Raw genomic sequence first — 21,154 nt, 5'->3', positions numbered from 1 at the left:
CGACTCCTCTCCAGCCTTGCCCCCCTGCTCTCTCTGCGATTTGTCCCCACCACATTTCCACAGGGCGCTCAAGGTCCGCCAACAACCCCCTTCTGGTAAAACTACCAAAATCACGAATCACTGCTCATCTTCACTCTTTCATTCCTCTTTTTCCCGCCTTTGGAATAAACTTCCTCACTCTATTCTTTCCCATTCTTCCCTCCAGGCTTTCAAAACAGCTGTTCACCACCACCTCTTATCTTCCCCCATCCAAATCCTCGATCTTTTCTACCCCCGATAATCCACCCAAGCCCACTTCCTTCAATTCTCCTGCTTTCCTTCCTGAAAGTCCCTTTAATGTCCATCTTCCCCGCGCCATGTTCCCCGTCCCATCCCCATCCCTCTCCCTTCCACATTTCACCTGTGTCTGTTCCCCAATGTTTTGTCCCTTCCACTCCCGCCCCTCTTGTCTCATGCCTCATTGCTGTGAGTTGTGTGTTAGCTCTCATACGAGCCTCGACCAAGGTAAAAAAAAAAAAAAAAAAAAAAAAAATTCCAAAATCTTTGGCTTCTTTCATTATTGATCCAATGCGATTTGTCGTGGAGTGAATACTCGTTTATTTTGTTGTGGTTGTCTGGGCTTGTCAACTCTTTGATCTTCTGTGTCTCTCATGACTCAGGTTTGGTAACAGATGCCAACTGTTATGAACTGTGCCACTGCCACAGTTTAGGTATTTTTGTTATATTTGTCCCATGCTAACGCCATTCACTAGTCAGCTTGCTGCAACAGTCCATCAGAGTGGAGCACTGTTTCTCAGTTATTTCAGTAGCCAGATCAGTTTCAAGTTCTTCGACGGTGTGGCCGCTGATGGAATGACCCCAACGATTCAGGATGTCAATGACTTTACGGGCACCAGTGATGCTCTTCATTCCATGTCCCATAGTAAGGTGTTTACCTGGTTTGATTCTTCCTCGACTGGAAGCAAACGCCACATCATCACATACTGACTGTACTAGCCTCAGAACTTTCTCCGATTCCAAAGCAACAGATGAACCAGTATATTGAACCTTGAAGGTCATCTTGGAGTGTTTTTCTAGCCTCGGTTCAATATGAAATTGTCTGACAGTCCTTCATGTGATAATTTGCATCTGCATTATAAGTGACCTTAGGTGGAGCCACTGCATGGATCAAATATCAGTCAAAAGGGGGTATTCAGGCAGTGGCATCCTTGCTGAGTGTAGCCTATATAATCACAATTCCCTTTTTGTTACAAGTTCCCTACCGGTTTCACTGGAGAGGACTATCAGTTTGCTCTGTCTGTCCGTCCATCCCACCTGTGGTTTTCAGACTTTTTCCCATACCCTTTGACATATTCAATTGAAACTTGGTACATGGCTTTATTATGGTAAGTTACAGAATAAGTTTGAGTTTCAGGGTGTTTCATCAATTTTTCAGAGTTATTCCCTTTTTAGATTTAGAAAATATCATATCAGTAGGGGACTTGTATTGCAAAGCAAGTCTCACTCTTGTTTATCTTCTATTATTAGAGATGTCCAGAGAATTCTTTCACAATCTTCTCACAGACATTTTGCTGGATATGTAGATCGCTCATCAGTGAGGCATTCCATATATCTGGAATAGAGTATGCCTGGTGTTTGGCTTAATGGTTAGGGTGGTGGGCTTGGGACCCTTGGGTCCTGAGTTAAAATCCTGTTTGGCTGTTGAATTAATACCAGGTGTGGTTAACTCTGCCTGTCATCCTTCCGAGGTCGGCAATACGAGTACCAACATGCAAAGCAAGTCTCACTCTTGTTTATCTTCTATTTTATTAGAGGTGTCCAGAGAATTCCTTCACGATCCTGTGTCCAGAGAAAAAGTATCCTGTGTCAGAATGGCGACCCGTCCAGGATTGTGTCCAATAGCCAAGGAGTCTGCTTAGGCAGCACCAACGCTCTGCACATAGTATGGTTCCAATGGATGGATGGATGGAATGGAGTGTGTCAATAACTCAGCTCCCTCAATTTCAATGAGTTGGTGTGTGATGTGGGGTTTCAACAAAGCAAGAGCTGTTTCATGTGCTGCTGTTTTGGTACCCATAATTCTTTCATGAACTTTGGGGTGTCTTTTAGCCTTGTCAACATATGCTTGCCTGTATGTATGATAGTATTTTGCCTCCTTGGCTTTCATGTCGATTCCTCCTATTTTAGCCAGCGTTGTCTCATCACACAGCTTCAGTGCATTGTCTTTGATGGCCCCTTCACAACTACCAAAAGTTTCCCATTTGCCTTTGCCAAACAATTGAGACATTTCTACAGAATATGCATACAACTGGAAATATTCCAATTGAACAAGTGCTGGGGTGGCGAATGTCATATCACATTAATTGCTATTTTTGTAAGGCACTATCATCTACACTTATTCTCCCGATCTCTGTAAAGTCGTTAAAACATTCCTTGTGATATCCAATCATCATAAGCATCTGGAAGTTTCACATCAAAGTACTTTGATATCTTGGTTTGACTTATTCTAAGTGCATCAATATATTTCACCCCATCTCAAATCATCAAATGCCTTTAGTTTGTCAGCCATTGCCTGCTTCCTATCCAAGTGTAGAATGCAGATACGATCTTTGTATTTCTTGGTACTCATGGTAATTCTCTCCGGGCTAATTTTCAATCTGGAAAGAGAGAAAAAGTATGCCATGCAACTAACACCACAAAAATTACCATCACCATTTAACAGAGTACAATTACACAAATAACTAGAACGACACTCGGTAGAGCACATACCTCCGCCAGCTGGCTGAACAGTTTACATTTTATATCCCACTGATGGGGTGGATCCAGATATTCACTAAAATTGAATCAATTTGTCCTTGTCACACACCCAACCTGTCCACCAAGTTTCGTCCAAATCCGTCCATACCTTTTTTGAGATATCCGGCAGGGGTGAAAGCATAACCTCCGTCCATTTGGTGGAGGTAACAATTAATGCGCTAAAAGTAGAAACATTTATGTCATCACGATAACTACAGAAGTGAAAATTGGAAACGGAGGATAAAAATGAGGAATAACCATCACTAAAAGATTGTATATATAAATAATTAATACATTTTAGATGCATTCAGATAGTTTTTACTCGAGTAAATCTGGTTCACCATTTTTGGGCATGAACGATTTTGCACAAGTTACTTTTGAGGGCACCACTTTTATGCTAATTTGTGAAAAAGTGTCGAAGTAGATATATATATATTTTTTTCAGGTGGTCAGATTCAGATTCCTGAGATTTTTAACCCCAGAAACAACCCTCAAATCTTTTTCGGAGATAAAATAAATAATAATAGAGTTTATTTTCATGTATGCGATGCGCATACTACGAGAAAATGACATTGAATCAGAATAAAATCCAAATTTTATGCGGCTTAAAAAATAAGTGAATAAGAAATAGCTTCATTGTGATGAGTGTACAGAGCCCAAAGTAAGATTTTGATGATGAAATAAGTGACATGGTTTAAAATATCCATCTCCGTTCTTTGGATGCTCATACAAAAAGTTTTGACAGAGATTATTTGAGGATGCGGATTGCAGTGGGGTAAAAGCTGCCGTGCAAGTGTTTGGAGTTGGTCTTGATCGAACAATAACATTTACCTGAGCGGAGAAGTTAAAAAATGTCGTGCGCTGGGTGGAACTCGTCTCGGATGATAGCTTTTGCTCTTTTCGCTACTCGACTGGAGTACAGGCTTTCGATGGAAGGCAGATCATATGCAATAATTTTACGATCGGTCTCTACCATCCTAATTAAGCGGGATCAGTTGTCCCGCATCAAGCTGCCATACCAGACGGTGAAAGACAGTGTCAAGACACTCACTATCACTGCTTGATAGAACACTCCTGATCAAGCCAGGACGGCCGACACTGAAACTATTCAGCCTTCTAAGAAAGAATAAGTGTGTCTGAGCCTTCTTCACACAGTAATTGGTGTTCATCTCCCACTTATAAAAGAGTCAGCTCTTGGACTATTTCATTTACAACAATATGTTGACAAGAGATATCTTTGGAATTCTGGAATGCAGTTATTTTTATTTTTAATCACTATAACCAACAACTCTTGTGCTGTTTTGTCTCAACAAATCTTAACGAACAATACTTTTTCACATCTATTTCGATGCTTAATTACCATTGTAAAAAAACATTAATAAAAAATAACTTTTTGCGGTTTCCAAATATGAAATGGGATAAATATTTTGGCAGATCTACAACATTTTAAATGGATCGCTACCAATCTGAATAGAATAAATAAAAATGCTAGTTTTATACACTATTCTGATGTCAAGTAAACTACTCGCCTTAATGCGACTGCTTTTATGTCTTATACAGTACTATGCAGTAGTTGTAGGAAGAGAGTGGCATTTGTATTTTATGGCCACAGGTTTCTATAACGTAACCGATACTGAAAATCATGCTCTCTGACAAACCATGTCTGGAGCTCCTGACACCAGTGAAAATTGTGACTGGAGTGGTACCTACCTGTTCATTCTTTCTACAGCTCATTTCAGTTGTGGGCTGTGCGAAGCTGAAATGCGCCGTAATAAGAAAACGGTTTTTTTTTGGGGGGGGGGGTGATTCTTTGCAAATCTTCCCCAATGGTACTAATCGTTTGAGGCCGCCACGCAGCCTTTTGCACAGTATAACTTGACGATTTAGCCAGCAAAGGGCATTTGCGGCAGCAGCGAGTACGCTGCTCCTTCCTCGGTGCCTTTTGCTGCAGATGCAACTCTGGTATTGCATTCGAGGCACTGTTGATACATATAGTACCTTGTGACCAGAATTATTTTTTGATCCACAAATGATGTCTTGGTTAAAAACCAAAGATTGTGAAAATTGAGACGTTATAATGAAAATTACATTGTGTACTATGGTGCTGATTTAATTTCTTACAGTATACTGTTTCATGAATGAGCCTTATGTAGATATACATTTGTCGAGTTTGTAAATAAACAAAGTGCAATGAAAAAACACTTGTGGAATGCAATCTATGGAACTGCCTTCTCATCGATGTCGAGACGGTGATTTTCCGCGATTGCGGAAAACAGATGGAATTCATGTAATCCACGACTTGAAACAGAAATAAATAAATAAATAAAACGAATGTAATAAATTACAGAAAAAAAGTCAAGATCAGGTCCAATTTCAAATGAAATATTCATGATATTGTTTGATTATGTGTGAAATTCTCCAGACTTATTTCCAACAGTGTAATTACGAAAAGTATTTAAAAAATAATAAAGTCCCATAATTCAATGCACAAGGGATACCGAGATCACAGCCAATGCTGCACTCAAGTCAATGATAGATGCTTCGGACGAATGTCCCTGTGAATCTCGATCGCTTGCTGGCACTAAATATACTAAATGAAACTCTGTCTAACAATCTCTGGAGAGCCCAATCAAAGTAAAATTCGATTTGAAAGTCACCTCACTTTCTTGAAAATATTCCCTGAAAATACAATTAGACAAAAACAAAATGTTGGACATCAACTTTGGAGAAACTTTTTTATCGTGAAAAAAAAATTTCCCCTTACTCCTACCCCCCCCCCCCTCCCCACCTGGGGAGGATGGGGAGACAACTTGTGATTTTCTACTGTACACAAAGAATAGTGCAAGCTTTAACCCATGACCCCTTCCAGAGGGAACGGGTATTACTTGTGAATCTCAATTGCAATCTGTCTGTCTGTCTGTCTGTCTGTCTGTCTGTCTGTCTGTCTGTCTGTCTGTCTGTCTGTCTGTCTGTCTGTCTGTCTGTCTGTCTGTCTGTCTGTCTGTCTGTCTGTCTGTCTGTCTGTCTGTCTGTCTGTCTGTCTGTCTGTGTCTCTCTCTCTCTCTCTCTCTCTCTCTCTCTCTCTCTCTCTCTCTCTCGTTTCTCTCTCTCTCTCTCTCTCTCTCTCTCTCTCTCTCTCTCTCTCTCTCTCTCTCTCTCTCTCTCTCTCTCTCTCTCTCTCTCTCTCTCCCCTGCCCCCCAAAGGACAGTTCCACAAACTCTCCCATCTATTTTCTCAACAACTATGTCGAAGAGGTTCTTTCACTCAAACTCATGGTCTCACTCTTTTGGACAAGCCACATTTCAAAGCTGGCTTCCAAAGCCAGACGCCGACTGGGCATCCTATCCTCCGTCGTGCAAAGTCCTTCCTTGGCACACCTGAGCTCCTATCCACCCACAAGACTTTCACTCGCAGATGAATGGAGTACTATTCTCCCCTCTGGGCTGGCTCCCTGGCCTCACATCTTGCTCAGCTTGATGCCATGGCAACCAAGGTTTTCAACATCATTGGAATCTCTCACAATGAAGCTGAGTCTATGGTCCTATTCACTTCGCCATCGCTGACAGGTCAGTGGTATCTGTCCTCTTCCACCTCATTTCACTGTCTTGCACCCACTGCCCTCTCCATGCTCTCCCCCCCCCCCACCCCACATCTGCAGGATGCACATGGTCCACCAGCAACATTGTCATGATGAAACTGCCTAAATCCAGAACCACTGCTAACATCCACTCATTTATTCCTTTTTCTCTCCGTGGAACCACCTTCCACACTCTCTTCAATCTCATTCTTCCCTCCCAGTCTTCAAGACAGCTGTTAATCTTTTCTCCACCAGTTAAACCACCCCACCCCTCCCAAAATTTTGCTTATATATCCATCTTGTCCACCCCTTGTTCCCCCCTCACCATTACCTGCATCCCTAGTTTTTTTCATTTTCATCTACCTTCTCTCTCTGCCTTGCTATTGGCATTTCCCCCTTCTCCTAGTCTGCTCTGTGTCCTACCTCTTCCACGAGCCTAAGCCATGTATAAAAATTTAAATAAAAAAAACAGAACGGCACTCGGTAGAGTGCATACATCCACCAGGGTGAACAGTTTACGTTTTTGCATCCCACTAATAGGCCGGATCTGGATCTTCACCAAAATTTAATCAATCATTTCTTGTAACACCCAACCTGCCCACCAAGTTCTGTCTGAATCCGTCTAAAACCTTTTGAGACCGTGCTATGTGTCGTTTTTGGGTCTCTCAATGGTGAAGAATCACTAAGAATTTAAGGATCCAGATTTGGATCTTCACCAAAATCTAATCAATTTGTCCTCGTCACACAACCAACCTATCCACCGAGTTTCATCCCAATCTGTCCACAACTTTGAGATATCAGACAGACAGACAGACAAACAAACAGACAGGGGTAAAAGCATTACCTCCGTACACCTTCGATGGCAGAGGTAATAAACCTGTCAGGCTCTACACTTAGATTCACTGGGGGGAGAGGGGAGTGGAGGTGAGGATGAGAACAGTGTGGCAGGCACACGGACAGACTTGTAAATATAAATCGAATTAATGTTTTAACTTTTTTTTGATTACGACTCTCAGGACATATTCAAAAAGTTTAACATAGAATCTCAAGATGTTTAATCTAGACTTGTGGAGTCTTCAAAACGATTGCAATTAACAAGGTACTTACTGCATGTGGTATTCAACATTCATTTATGTATTGATCTCAAAATGCTGTACCAACCAACTGCAAATAATAATAATCGACCCAGCAACGGATGTTCAGGTGATGTAACAAAAAAAATATATATATATATATATATATATATATATATATATATATATATATATATATATATATATATATATTCCCCAACTATCACTTTCATTTGCATACTTTACACATTACAAGTGGGACAGGATCACCCCCAAAATGCATATTTTGATGTCAGTTTTTCAAATCATTTCTGGAGGGGCATGTCCCTGGACTCCCAAGTAAGGAGTCGTTTTTCTCGGTACTTTCCTTTTTTTTTTCTTTTTTTTTTCAAAATTCTGCAGTTTCACCCACGAGCCAGTATTTGGTACACATTCCAGATCTTCTTGTTATATCAGAGGGCATGTAAGAGCTGACCACAAAGTGTGGATGAATCCTGATGAGAAACATTGCAACTTTTCAAGGCAACTCAAAACAACTCAATTTTATTATACAACTGCACGCAGAAAGCAAATACAACTTGTAGCAATAAGACATGTTCCATAAAACATGTACAAATTACAATGCAAACGCTTATTATAAAAGAAACAACTTGCAGACACTCTTTAAGTCACATGTTCTGCCATGTGAAGACAAAATTGCTTTTCAGCTTGCTCAAATAAAGCAGGTATGACTACCTCGTTCTGACGTACCTCATTTAGAGAGGATTACTTTTGCTGTGCAATTCTAGAGAAAATTCCCGGTGGTTCTTTGTCATTGAGGAGAGCATGAAAACCCTCTTGTCTCCGACGTTCAGCCAGTGCAGCTAAGCACTTGAATGTCTTTGGTTCTGTTATGGCCAGGTCTGCCAACACTTTACGATTCAGGTCTACCTGGCACTGGGGAGATGGAGAAGCAGACCACAAGGATGAGCGAAAACATATTTGTGTAAGATTTGCAGTCAATAAAGGGTTATACCATTATTAAATAATTCATCGTTAGCGTGCAATGTGAAAGTTTGAGGTCGTTGGATGACGTAACTTTGACTTCTCGCCAATCTGCTACAATTGGGCGTAGTGCATTGGGACATTGCAAATGGTGTTATGACTCGAAACACATCAAGGCAATCTTTTTTTTTTTTCTTCTTCTTCTTTTTTAAACAGAAATCCGGGTACACAGCAGGATAACTCTGAGCTATGAGTATTCATCTGAGCTGCTTTGCTTAGGTTGGAATCTCGACCCAGCTATGAACTGTTGATGGGTATGAAGCCGTGACATCCAATCCAAGGGATGGTGGATTCATTTATGCGACACCCTGCGTGTGAAGCAGGTCAAAAATCAGATCCTAACTCGCCAACAAAAAGGAGAGTGCGCTACCTCTGAAACATCCTGTCTGACTGAAGAGTAAATAGATGTATTCAATAAAAGTGGCCACTTACACACACACACACACACACACACACACACACACACACACACACACACACACACACACACACACACACACACACACACACACACACACACACGACTATTGGACATGACTTTACCTTTGCTCTCACCTTTAAGAGGCTTGTAATGAACTGAGAATACTTTAGCCCGTGCTCACCAGCGCCTGCTGTGATTCTTGTAATCCAGAGCTGGGAAAGACGAGTGAAATGGATAATGTTATGCATTTGCGACTACACAGCTTTGTAGTCAACACCAGGCAGAACTTTTCTTTAAAACTTGGAAACCTCAAAGCTTTGATTCTGTCTTTTTAATATCAATTTGATGGTTGCGTTGGCAATGGCATAAGAAGCCTTTTCGTGGATATTGCATTGCGCTGTGAATGTGTAATATCAATTTTTTTTGAAAATTACTTTTTCAAAATATTTGATAGTTTAAGTCTCGGCTTTTGGTGAATATAAAATAGAATGTATCGGAGAGTAAATGTGTGTCGTAACAACACATCGCACTTAAATGATGCAGAGATTGAAAAATAGCAAAAGCTACAAGAGCACAACCAACTTGAGATTTTATCTGAGAACAATCGCAGAGAGGTCCGATGTTTTGATCACAGAACGACTTTCAATTGGGACCAAGCATGACATATTCACAAAGCCCGAACATACCCATCCCTCACCGAGAAGGGAATGTGAGGTGGGGTCGGGTGCCACGAATAGTGAGACGTGAGATGGGGTGAATCAAGGGCAGGTTTTTTTGAATTTTTAAAATTATTTTTATACACCCCCCCCCTCCTCCCCACCAACCCCCACCCCTTTCCGTTCTGACACTCATCCACTCATGTGAAATGTCCGTCGATTCTTTTTTATCCTCTCTTGGTCTGTAAACATGCTACTCTGTCATTTCGCTCCCCCACGAGCATAAAATTTCTGTACACACACACACAAAAAAAAAAAAAAAAATAAACAAAACGGCTTTAAACCAAACCAGTCTCGCAAGATTTATCACATCGTTAACGGAGCGTAAACAAAAACCCAGACGACTGGTTAATTACCTGCCGGTCGGGAGGAGTAAATGTGCCTGCCTCGTTTGGTCCGGTCCACAGCGCTAGTACTCGTGTCAATACATGACGCCAGTCCACACACCGGTTGGTGCTTTGTGCCCATCGAGCTCACAGTGATGGCTAATATTCTAGTTATTAAAAAGGAAAGCACTGCACAAAATCCTCTCAAACAATCTTTTGTGATTTTGATGTACAGCTCGTTACAGAGCGTTGGTGCTGCTGAAGCAGTTTCTTGCCAGGGGTTATACTTGGTGGGTTGCCTTCCCAGCATTGTTTGTCCGTGCTCTATCGTTTTGAATGCTTAGCATGGAGGCAAGCACGTACCTTTTTTTTTAAAGTCTTTGGTATGGCTCGGCCGGGGTTTGAACCACCGACCGAGTCAGACTCAGAGCAGACGCTCTAACCATTACGCCACTGAGTCTCGTTCCTCAACCAATAAGGAAGTAAATAAAATAAAAAGGCATTCAAAGCATATTTGAATACAGTACTCTTATTCTCGAAACTGGATGAATATTCTATATTTCTCATCAATCTTTTGTAACTTGAGCTTTGGTTAAAACATTTCCTGTTCTTGACGATGATAAAGGACAATTTTTGAGTCGTACCAATATTACAAAAAAAAAGAAAAAAGTTTTAGGATTATTAACTTTTCCCCTCCTCTCTTTACCTCCTTTGTTCCATTACCCTCCTTCACCCCAATTTCTCTTTCACCTTAACATCCTTTTCCTTAACTCAATGCCCCGACATTCCATTCCATCGTCTTCCCAAACTGTCTCTATTATATTCCCCAATTTTATCTTTCTATTATAACACACAGTGGTATTGTGGTTAGAACATCAACTCTGAGTCTGGGAGCCTGGTGCTTTGATTCTGACCCTGGTGAAGTCATATTTAATATATGGTAAGTACTACTTCCTTGATTGATGCTCGGCATTTAGAGGATAGAGCATGGACAACCCCCATAAGTTGGCATCCGCTGAAGAGAGATTTCTCCTTGTTTCGCTTAATGTGCAGAGAAAAATAGACATCACACGATTCCCCCACCGACATGCAGAGTCCTCCAGGAAGTTACGTCACTTCCCCCAGGTCACCTACTGTATTTGTCTGTTGTCTAATGTCCATGTCTACATGTGTGCCCATGATTTGTGTGACACTACTACCATGAGTTTTAAACGCTGTAGAAAAAAAAAGTTCAACCCCCATGGGTTGAAAGTATCATAATTAAGATACAGATTTAACAAAATGAGATTTTTCTCTCTGGAGGATGTTCTCTCTATTATTATTATTATTATTATTTTTTAAACATAGTCGATGCTCGTGGAAGAGCGAGGACACTGAACGGATCAGGATTTAACAGGCAAAAACAGGACGCAAAACATGCGTGCATGGGGTAGACAAGTTGGATACAGAAGGAAGCGCCAAGGAGGGAAAACTGGAAAATTGGAAGGAGGATGAATTTGGGTGGGGTTAACGAGGGTAGAAAGGTCATGGTTTTGGATTGGAGATTATCAGAGATTGAGGTGAACAGCTGTCTTGAAGACCTGGAGGGAAGAATGAGGTTGAAGAGGATATGGAAGTTGATTCCACAGGTGGGGAAAAATAGAAGAGAGCGAGGCACAAACGAGTGGAGGTGAGCAGTGATCTGGGTTTAGGTAGTTTCACAAGAAGGGGGTTGATGGTGGACTATGTGAGCCCTGCCGAAACCTTGGGGGGGGGGGGCAAAGCACGGAAAGAGCAGAGGGTGCAATACCAGAAAGGAGGCGGTGTAAGACAGATCACCCACCTGTCTGTGATAGGCCTATAGACTCAGCTTAATCGTGGGAGATTTCAACAATCCTAAAGGCCTTGGTTTTTCACGGCGTCAAGCTGAGCAAGATGTGAGGCAGGGGAGAGCAGTACTCAATGAATCTGCAGATGAAGTCCTTGTAGTTGTGCATTTAATTGCATTACCAATGCAAAGTGAAAAATGGATGCATTTTCAAGTTTTATGCTAAAAAGTATTCATCGTTCTGAAGTCATGGAAGATTAAATACATTTTGTTTTTTCAGTACAACTTACATTTAATCAGAAAAAAAGGTTTAGTTTTTTTTTTTTTTTAATTGCAATTTGACTTGTCAATTTGCAACACTCCAAGGAGTCAGGCTGAATATGATATTTGTTTGAGGAAAAAAAAATAACTGCCGAGCTTATTTTTTGATATTCACCAACTCCATTCGGTAATGTAGTCACGTCGTACCATTTCCTTCTGTATTTGTGTTGAATTTTTATCTTGCGCATGCGAAGCGAAAAGTGGGATAAAGCAATTGGTTCAATTCCTCTGTCTGTCTGTCTGTCTGTCTGTCTGTCTCCACAAATGTCAGTTTATGATCTAGGAACTTCATTTAAATTGAATGTTAGATTTTGAACACGAATCGCAAAACAAACTTGCAGTTTAACGGTACTTTGGCACTGAATTTGTCTTGATTGCACCTGTGCAGAGAGGAGTGAGATCATATTTTTACTCTGCCTGTCCACTGGCAGTCAAACAAAATTAACAAGTTCGAATTGCGAACATACCCCGTGGGAGTTCATTCGAACAACTCTCAGGTGAGCGATAGCACGGACGACGGATAGTTTTGAAATTCGGTAAGATTTTCATCGCATCAGAAAAAGAAACCAGAACACCTCACAAGAGTGAGGCTAGTTTCATATCATCATTTGCGACTTAATTTTGCGATGGGCATCGCCTAATGCATTTAATTTTCTTTTTTAATAACATGAGAAAATGGGCCGAAAGGGCTGGAATCGCACTTTGGGCTCAGTTAATGCCTGTGCATATGTGTCGAGGATATGCTTGTCAATTTTCATCGAATTCTGCTCACGAATAATGGAGAAATAGACGTTAAAATGAACTGTACGCAAGAAAAGAGAGAACGCAAGCGGCGCTTAGACCCCCGTGGGGTGGAAGGCCCCACGGGGTCAAAAAAAATCATTCCAAATAGGAAGGTTATAAAGAATACAAACAACAGGCACGAATAACTAATGTAATGTGTTAAATAAGTTGGTGTATACGACACTGGCATCTAGAGGTAAACTTCTGGATTTTCTTTTTCTACATCCTTTAAAGTCTCTTATTTCAATTGAATTATATACTTGAACACGACAGAACACAAATCTCCTTTTTGGTAATTTCAAAAACCTTTCCTTTAGCAGTACCTGGACAATATATTAGGCACTTCACATCAACTCACCCAATCAAATTTTCTGCTCGCCGACCCCATGCGTGTCCTTGTTTCTCTCAAGACTGCATGGTAAACGAACCTGTAGTTTATCTGTTGAATGAACGAGAATTTTGGGGGGTTTTCGTATTTTTATTGACTTTTTTTTTTGCAGTTTTACAAATGGATTCTTAACTTTCAATGTCTTTTTTGGTTTTATGACTATTCACATTTACGGTGCTTTCATTGAAGAAGAAGTAAAGACTGATTCTTCTTTGTCTTCTTCGTAAAGACGGTAGATGTACCTGTCTTTCAGAAGATGAGCTCGAAGGCGCTTTTTAAGTTTCTGTAGTTGTGCAGGTTTTAAGCGAATCAAAAAGCGTTCCATCATGATACCAATTCCAGCATGTGCCATGCTGTAATGTAATATGTGAGATACTGTTGGGCCCTGACATTCGCGGTTCCACCATTCGCAGGTCATAAAATGTAACCTGCTTCTACATTCGTGGCCCTGTGTTTCGTGTATTCGTGGGTTTTTTATTTTATTTTATTTTATTTGGGGGGGGGGCATATTTACAGTGCTTTTCACAGGATTTTTGATTTTCCCTTATGAATCACGAACCACCCGTAACCTATCCCCCTTTCCCCATTGAAACAATGCCCTGACATTCACAGCATTTTCAGGAAGTTATCCCCCGTGAATGTCAGGGTCTGACAGTACTGTATCATAACCCAAAGCCAGCCCACTGCGCTTGGCGAATTGGGGCGAAACTCACCAGCAAAGTTAAAAATCAATGATTTCTCCGACTCTCTAGAAAATCCTCTTTATCTCTTTGCTGACTCCACCCTCTGCCGTACCATCTGTCATCCCTCAGACCGGCAAGCAGCAGCTTCTTCGCTCACTGCAGATCGGGATAAAATCACAAACTGGTCCAACACGTGGAACATGTCTTTCAATCCAGACAAATCTCACACTCTCACTATGTCTCTCTGAAAGGACCGTTTAGAAAACCCCCCTATCCACTTTCTCAACAATCCTCTGGAAGAATTCCTTTCTTTCAAACTTCTGGGTCTCACTATCTGCCATGATCTTTCCTGGGAAAGCCACATTTCCAACCTCACCTCCAAAGCCAGTTGCTGACTGGGAATCCTCCGTCGTGCAAAGTCCTTCCTTCGCATACCTGAGCTCCTGACCACTTACAAAGCTTTCGTCCACAATCTGAAGGAGTACTGCTCTCCTCTCTGGGCTGGTGCTCCTGCCTCTCACCTTTCTCGGCTTCACACTGTGGAAACCAAGGCATTTCGGATCATTGGTATCTCCCGCGATGAGGCTGAGTCTTTGGGCCTCTCACTCAATCACCGCAGGGACGTCAGTGGTCTTTCTGTCTTCTACCATCTCCTCTCTGTTTTCACCCCTGCTCTCTCTGTGATTTGTCCCCACCATATTTCCGCAGGGTGCTCAAGATCCGCCAACAACCCCATTCTGGTAAAACTACCAAAATCACAAATCACTGCTCACCTTCACTCTTTCATTCCTCTTTTTTCCCGCCTCTGCAATAAAGTCCCTCACTCTGTTCAATCCCATTCTTCCCTCCAGGCCTTCAAAACAGCTGTTCACCACCACCTCTTATCGTCCCCCATCCAAATCCTCGATCTCTTCTACCCCCGGTAATCCACCCCTTACCCACCTCCTTCAAATTCCCTGTTTTCCTTCCTGAAAGTCCCTGTAATGTCAATCCTGTATTCCCCATGTTCCCCGTCCCATCTCTCTCCCTTCCACAGATCTAATGTCTCTGTTCCCCACTGTTTTGTCCTTCCCACTCCTGCCCCTCTTGTCTCGTGCCCCCCTTGTTGTGCGTTGTGTGTTCGCTTTCGTACGAGCCTCGACAATGTATACAAAGAAAAAAAAAATTTAAGCACACATGCGCTTGCACAACTATTTATCTTTTACGCCTGGTGTGGTAAATCAGTAACGTCGCCGCGTACGGAAGCAGACTGCTCACAATCGTTCGTGGAGCAGGGTACAGGCAATAAATAAATCCAAGATTTAGTAAATTAGTTTGAATGCTCTTCATCTTGCCATAATACATGTTGATATTTACAGGGATGACGTTTCTCTCAAAATTTTGAATTTTTCATCCCCATCTGATATTTCAAGGGTGGATTCACCCACCGCCCCTGTGTATTTTGAGTCCTGCGAAGGAGTCATTATCTCGGTGAAGTTAACAGTTCATTTGTTGGAACAGGAAGTAGTGTGCAAGCATTTGGTTTCATTGATGGAATAAAAAAATAGTTAAAATCTCTAACATAGTTAGCAGAGACCAGTATAAAGCATCATCAGAGGCTTTAAAATAAAGTGGGGGAAAAAAGCAATTTGATGCACCAATAAATCCATCCATCATCCATCGGGACCATACTCTGTGCAGAGCGTTTGTGCTGCCTAAGCAGTCTCCTTGGTTATTGGGTACAATCCTGGACGGGTCGCCACTCCGACACAGGATACCAGCAGCTGGTACTCATTTTGCCGACCTCAGAAGGATGACAGGCAGAGTCAACCCCATCTAGTGTTAATTCAATTTGAAACCTCGGGGATTTGAACTCAGGATCCTCGGATCCCACACCCACCACCATAAGCATTAAGCCAACACCAGGCATCCCAATAAAACCCCAATACCTGAACAGCTTACTCACCTGCCGCATATCTTTTTTCTTCAGATGACGCCCAATCGTAGCATACCTCCAGGCTCGGCGCACAGTACGGATGGCCAGCGAGTAGCAGCGGTTCTTGCGTCCACGGAAATGCTGGAGGGGTTTGGGGGTATTGAGGGAGGGGGGGGGGGAATATATATTTTTTCAAAGCAGCATAACTGACAGATACCTCATCAGTTTTCTTTCAAGTTTACTTAAAGTCTGAGTTAAGCTCATGAGGGAATACATTGTCATTATTTACATTGATTGAGCCAAAAAGTACCAAGGGCCAATTGGTGTACGGGGGTGTTTTTATCTTTGTCGGTGGTCTTTGGGGGGAGGGGGAGGGGATGGACGCACATTCTCAATGTAAATGTGTATCACGTAGCACCACCTCCAGGTGGGGGAGGGTATTACAAGTCTTCAGCATTTACAATACGGTATTCCTGTCCCCACATTTTCCAGTGCAGCGAGGAATTTATATATGAGTGGGCTTATGAGAGAGCAAGGTATAATTGGCAGTGGAACGAACAAGAAGAGAGGAGGGAGGAGGTGAGGAAACACTGACAGTAGCCTGTAAGATGGTTGAGTGAAGAGAGATTGATGAGGGTAGAGATCATGGAACAGAATTGGGGGTAACAACTGACAAGAGGTGGTGTACTGCCTGCGTGAAGCCCTGCAGGGAAGGTTTGCAGCAACAACCTCTGGAAAATGGTTCCATATATGGGAAAAGTGAGAAATAAAAGAGTTGAGGTGTGCAATCATCCTGGATTTTGGAGGTAGAACCTGAAAGGGGTTATTGGAAGAACATGTGCATCCTGGAGTTACTCGAAAGGTTGGAAGTCTGAGAGAACAGAGGCAGCGATGTTGGAGAATAGACAGTAGAAAAACCAGAGGGTTGGTGTCAAAGCCACCCAATGCTCGTCTGTTTATACATTGATCGTTTTTAAAAGACTAGTCTAATAATATTTTTTATAAAGCATTGCAGTGAAGTCTGATCTAAATAATTTTAAAGCAATATATGTATTTTTATAGTGTGGTAGGTAAAAACATTAGAAAGGAAAAAACTTTAACGTTGATGTGCTACAAAAAAGTTGAATTCAAAACAGGTCAAAAAAATTTTTAATTTTAAATTCTTTTTTAATTTCAACTTCACTACATCAATAATATACCCCAAAGGAACCTCCATGCCAAATATCAGCATCCTAGTACACATATTAAATGAATGGCAAGCTTCGAAATAACTTGCACCAAAAACTTTAACATTTTCACGCTCACGCCGGGGGTATCGCTATAGCTCTCTGTTCTTCGAACAGGCGAGCTAAAAATCAATGCAAAGATATCCAGATCAGTAGCCGAATCTTCACGAAAATTAACCAATCGGTCCTTCTCACACACCCAACCTGTTCACCAAGTTTCATCCGAATCCCTCCTCAACTGTTATTCTATATCCTGCACACAAACAAACAGACAGACAGCAGTGAAAACGTTACGTCTGTTCATCACAGATGGTGGAGCTGATGAGGGCAAAATTTGAAAGCAGCGAACCCTGCTGTCATTACACTGGAATTACACACTAATATCAGTTTTATTTGCTTAAAATATGAAGTGTAATTTTTTGATTTTGAATTGAAACTTGGGGAATATTTGACTGATCCTCGAGGTCACTCAAATGAGATTTCTCAGAGAAATTATTTTCCATATTCACATTGATTCATTCCCTAATATATGTTCACAGATGACATATTCCATGATCACGATAAAGACTTTTGTTCAAAATAAGTTCTTACGTTCCAAGACCAAGACTTGTGTTCCTGGCATAGATCATGATTTCCCTTACTTTGCTATGAGTTGTCAAATCCTTGACAGTTTCTCCTGCACTAAAAATAGAGGGTGCTGCATCTCGGATTGCACCGTCATGTGGATCGGGACGTAAAGATGGTTTTCCTGTCTGCATTTTGGTTTTGGATTTTAAAAATTTCACACTTTCTTGGAGTTGGTGATCGTACACTGGTACCTTGGCCAAACTCTCTGCTGAGGCTTAGCCTTACAATTAGCAGTACGAGCAAGTTAGCCATGCCCGCACAGGATTCTAAACGGGGTAGGATGAAGGAGGCAAAAATGCAAATGGCATCCTCTGTCTTCGAGCTGGTGAGCTGGTGAGCTGGTAGCAACAATACGCATTTATTGCCACATCTGATGCACTTTAAATGCTCTAATGGTGGTGAGGTGCTCCATTTGAAATGGTTTGTTCCCTCTGCCACCGAAGGTGAAGGTGGTTATGTTTTCACCCCTCTCTGCTTGGTTACTTGCAAAATAAAAGATTTTTCAAGTATAAGAAGTTGGTCGATTTTTGTTATTCTGTCTATCTGTCTGCCAATCGCCTACAGGTCAACTGATCTTCATGAAACTTCACCACGTAGTAGAGTTTGTCATAAGCAAGAAGTCTATTGTTTTTGAGGTCAAAAGGGCAACATCAGCCCAAGGTCAACAACTGAGGTGGTATTTCTTCTTCTTCTTCTTCTTCTTCTTCATCTTCTTCTTCATCTTCTTCATCTTCTTCTTCATCTTCTTCTTCATCTTCATCTTCTTCTTCTTCTTCTTCATCTTCATCTTCATCTTCTTCTTCTTCTTCTTCTTCTTCTTCTTCTTCTTCTTCTTCTTCTTCTTCATCCTCTTCTTCTTCATCTTCTTCTTCATCCTCTTCTTCTTCTTCTTCTTCTTCTTCTTCCGGCTGCTCCCGTTAGGGGTCGCCACAGCGGATCATCACGGATGATCCGTGATGATCCGCATAGTGATTTGGCACATGTTTTATGTCGGATGCCCTTCCTGACGCAACCCTGGTCGCCTCTTACGACACAGGGATATGGTACACCTATTTTTTAACTGGGGTATACACCGGCCCAGTACACTGGTACTCATTTCGCCGACCTCGGAAGGATGATAGGCTGAGTCAACCCCTCTTCTTCTTCTTCTTCTTCTTCTTCTTCTTCTTCTTCTTTCGGCTGCTCCCGTTAGGGGTCGCCACAGCGGATCATCCGTATGATCCACATAGTGATTTGGCACATGTTTTACGCCAGATGCCCTTCCTGACGCAACCCTGGTCGCCTCTTACGACACGGATATGGTACACCTATTTTAACCGGGGTATACACCGGCCCAGTACACTGGTATTCATTTCGCCGACCTCGGAAGGATGACAGGCTGAGTGAACCCCCTGGTGTATTAATTCAGTGGCCCAACGGGGCTTGAACTCAGGACCTTTTGGATCCCAAGCCGCTGCCCTAACCACTGCGCCAACACCAGGCTATGAGGTGCTATTTCTAAAATCCTCAATTTTCATCCGATTGACTTGAAATTTGAAGAGGATTTCTATTTCAAGTCACTGAATCCAACCAACCAATTATTTTTGAGGTCAACATGGACCAAAATGTCAGCATCGACCGAATTTCTAAAATTGTCAATTTTCATCCAATTGACTTGAAATTTAAAGAGGAGTTGCATATTTGGTCATTCAATTAAACCACCAATTATTTTTGAAGTAAAATTAGTTTTACGGATTTTGCAAGTATCGTGCTCCACACAACGTCTTCTTCTTGTTCTGTCTGTTTGTTTGTTTGTGTGCAGGATATCTCAAACAGCTGTAGACGGATTCGGATGAAATTTTGTGGACAGGTTGGGTGTGTGACGAAGACGAACTGATTAGATTTTGGTGAAGATGTGGATCCGTATCCGACTACGAGAATTAAATGATTCTTCACCATTGAGATGGAGCCAAAAACATATATAGCACGATATCTCAAAAAGTTGTGGACGGATTCGGAGAAAGTTGGTGGATTGGTTGGGTGTGTGGCAAGGACGAAGTTATTCGATTTTGGTGAAGATTCGAATCCGGACCTGGATATGAGAATTATTTAATTTTTTTTAAAGTGATTCTTCACCATTGAGAGATAGGGCTAAAAATGATATAGTACTGTACTGCACGATCTTTCAAAAATGTACTGGGCCCGATATGTTCTCGTGAATCAGGAATTTTGTGGCAGAGGTTTGCGCTCTACCGAGTGCCCTTCTCATTTGATATATTGTTGTGGGGCCGAGTTTTGGCGGCGAGCACGACCGCTAGGTGGAATAGTAGAGTCAGCTCCACTGAACACCCGGAATCTAGATCGTGCTTCTCGGAGAACTCCGAGAGGCACAGGTCCCTTACAGGACCGTGGTCGCCAATATTTTGACGGCGTGAGGTAGGGTCCACTTGTCTTACTCCAATTCACCTAAGTACTCACGCCGTCCAACTACCGGGGAAACCACACCCTCGGCCGACTCTGTCCGATCCGAGTCGCGGTAATGCCTCGGATCTGGTGTAATCAAGCGGAGTTACCAGAGCCGTCGGTCCAAATGCACAATTTTCCGCTTCCCAATTTCCCAACACGCACCATGCTAAACCAATGAAAGGAACACAGAAACGAGCTGAAACATTTAAATAATGGGGGGGGGACACACAAAGAGCAGAGTTATCTGACTAAAGCAAGTCAAATAATGTACAAGGCACTTAAACAATTCTACTTGAAGATGGGGCCCAAGGACACACACACACGCACACACAAACACCCAAAAGAAGTGATGGCCGTGGCGTTTATTGAAGGTTCCCAGCTCAAGGGAAGATGAGCTGGAAACCAGAGCTATCTTGGACCTTCCCGCCTCGTGCGGTCTTCGACGTCCTGGACCGGCGGGACTCAAACCCGCAACCACGATACCACTCCAAGCACCGGGTATGGAGGGCAGCGTCGGGCTCCAGCACGCTCCTCCGGCATGCGACGAGACCAGAAGCCAGCGACGAGACGAGACCAGAAGCCAGCGCCGAGACCAGAAACCAGGGACGAGACGAGACCAGAAACCAGCGACGAGACTAGACCAGCAGTGAGATCACAGTGCTGTCCCGTCTATCTCTACTCTCTCGTGTCGGGGGGGGGGAGGGGGGTGTCTCACCTCTCGGCACCCCTCATTCGCCGGGGGAAATCGGTCGTCTCCCTATGATTGGTCGGGGGGCGTGTCGGGGCGTCTCGATCCCCCGCCCCCCGAAGAGGCTCTGCTTCTCTTGGAGCTCGCTCTGCGCCCATTGGCTGAAAGGCAGCAAACGTGCTCGCACCCTTCCGATTGGCCGAAGTGTGGAGTCAGAACCTCGGTGACCGAGGGAACTCCGCCCACATGCGAGGGAACTCCGCCCACATGCGTGTTCGACACGCCATTGTGCGGGAATGGTCCATAGTGTTGTTGTT

The 21,154-nt window shown here is 42.6% G+C and overlaps 1 protein-coding gene across 1 annotated transcript in view; it reads right to left on the bottom strand.

Moving 5' to 3' along the window:
* Positions 1 to 7,974: 7,974 nt before the first annotated feature.
* MRPL20 (mitochondrial ribosomal protein L20) overlaps positions 7,975 to 21,154 on the bottom strand; it is a 16,425-nt gene continuing 3,245 nt past the window's right edge. The window contains exons 2-4 of the mRNA XM_085898827.1: positions 15,882 to 15,992; positions 9,047 to 9,124; positions 7,975 to 8,383 (exon numbers count right to left, since the gene is read on the bottom strand). Of these exons, the coding sequence (XP_085754953.1) occupies positions 8,213 to 8,383; positions 9,047 to 9,124; positions 15,882 to 15,992 (360 nt within the window). The 3' untranslated portion in view covers positions 7,975 to 8,212. The remainder of the gene's footprint in view (positions 8,384 to 9,046; positions 9,125 to 15,881; positions 15,993 to 21,154) is intronic.

This window comes from Eptatretus burgeri, chromosome 10 (assembly GCF_056783735.1).
Source record: "Eptatretus burgeri isolate ZD-2024b chromosome 10, Ebu_testis_v1, whole genome shotgun sequence".
Taxonomy (NCBI): domain Eukaryota; kingdom Metazoa; phylum Chordata; class Myxini; order Myxiniformes; family Myxinidae; genus Eptatretus; species Eptatretus burgeri.
This window is presented reverse-complemented; position numbering and strand designations above follow the sequence as displayed.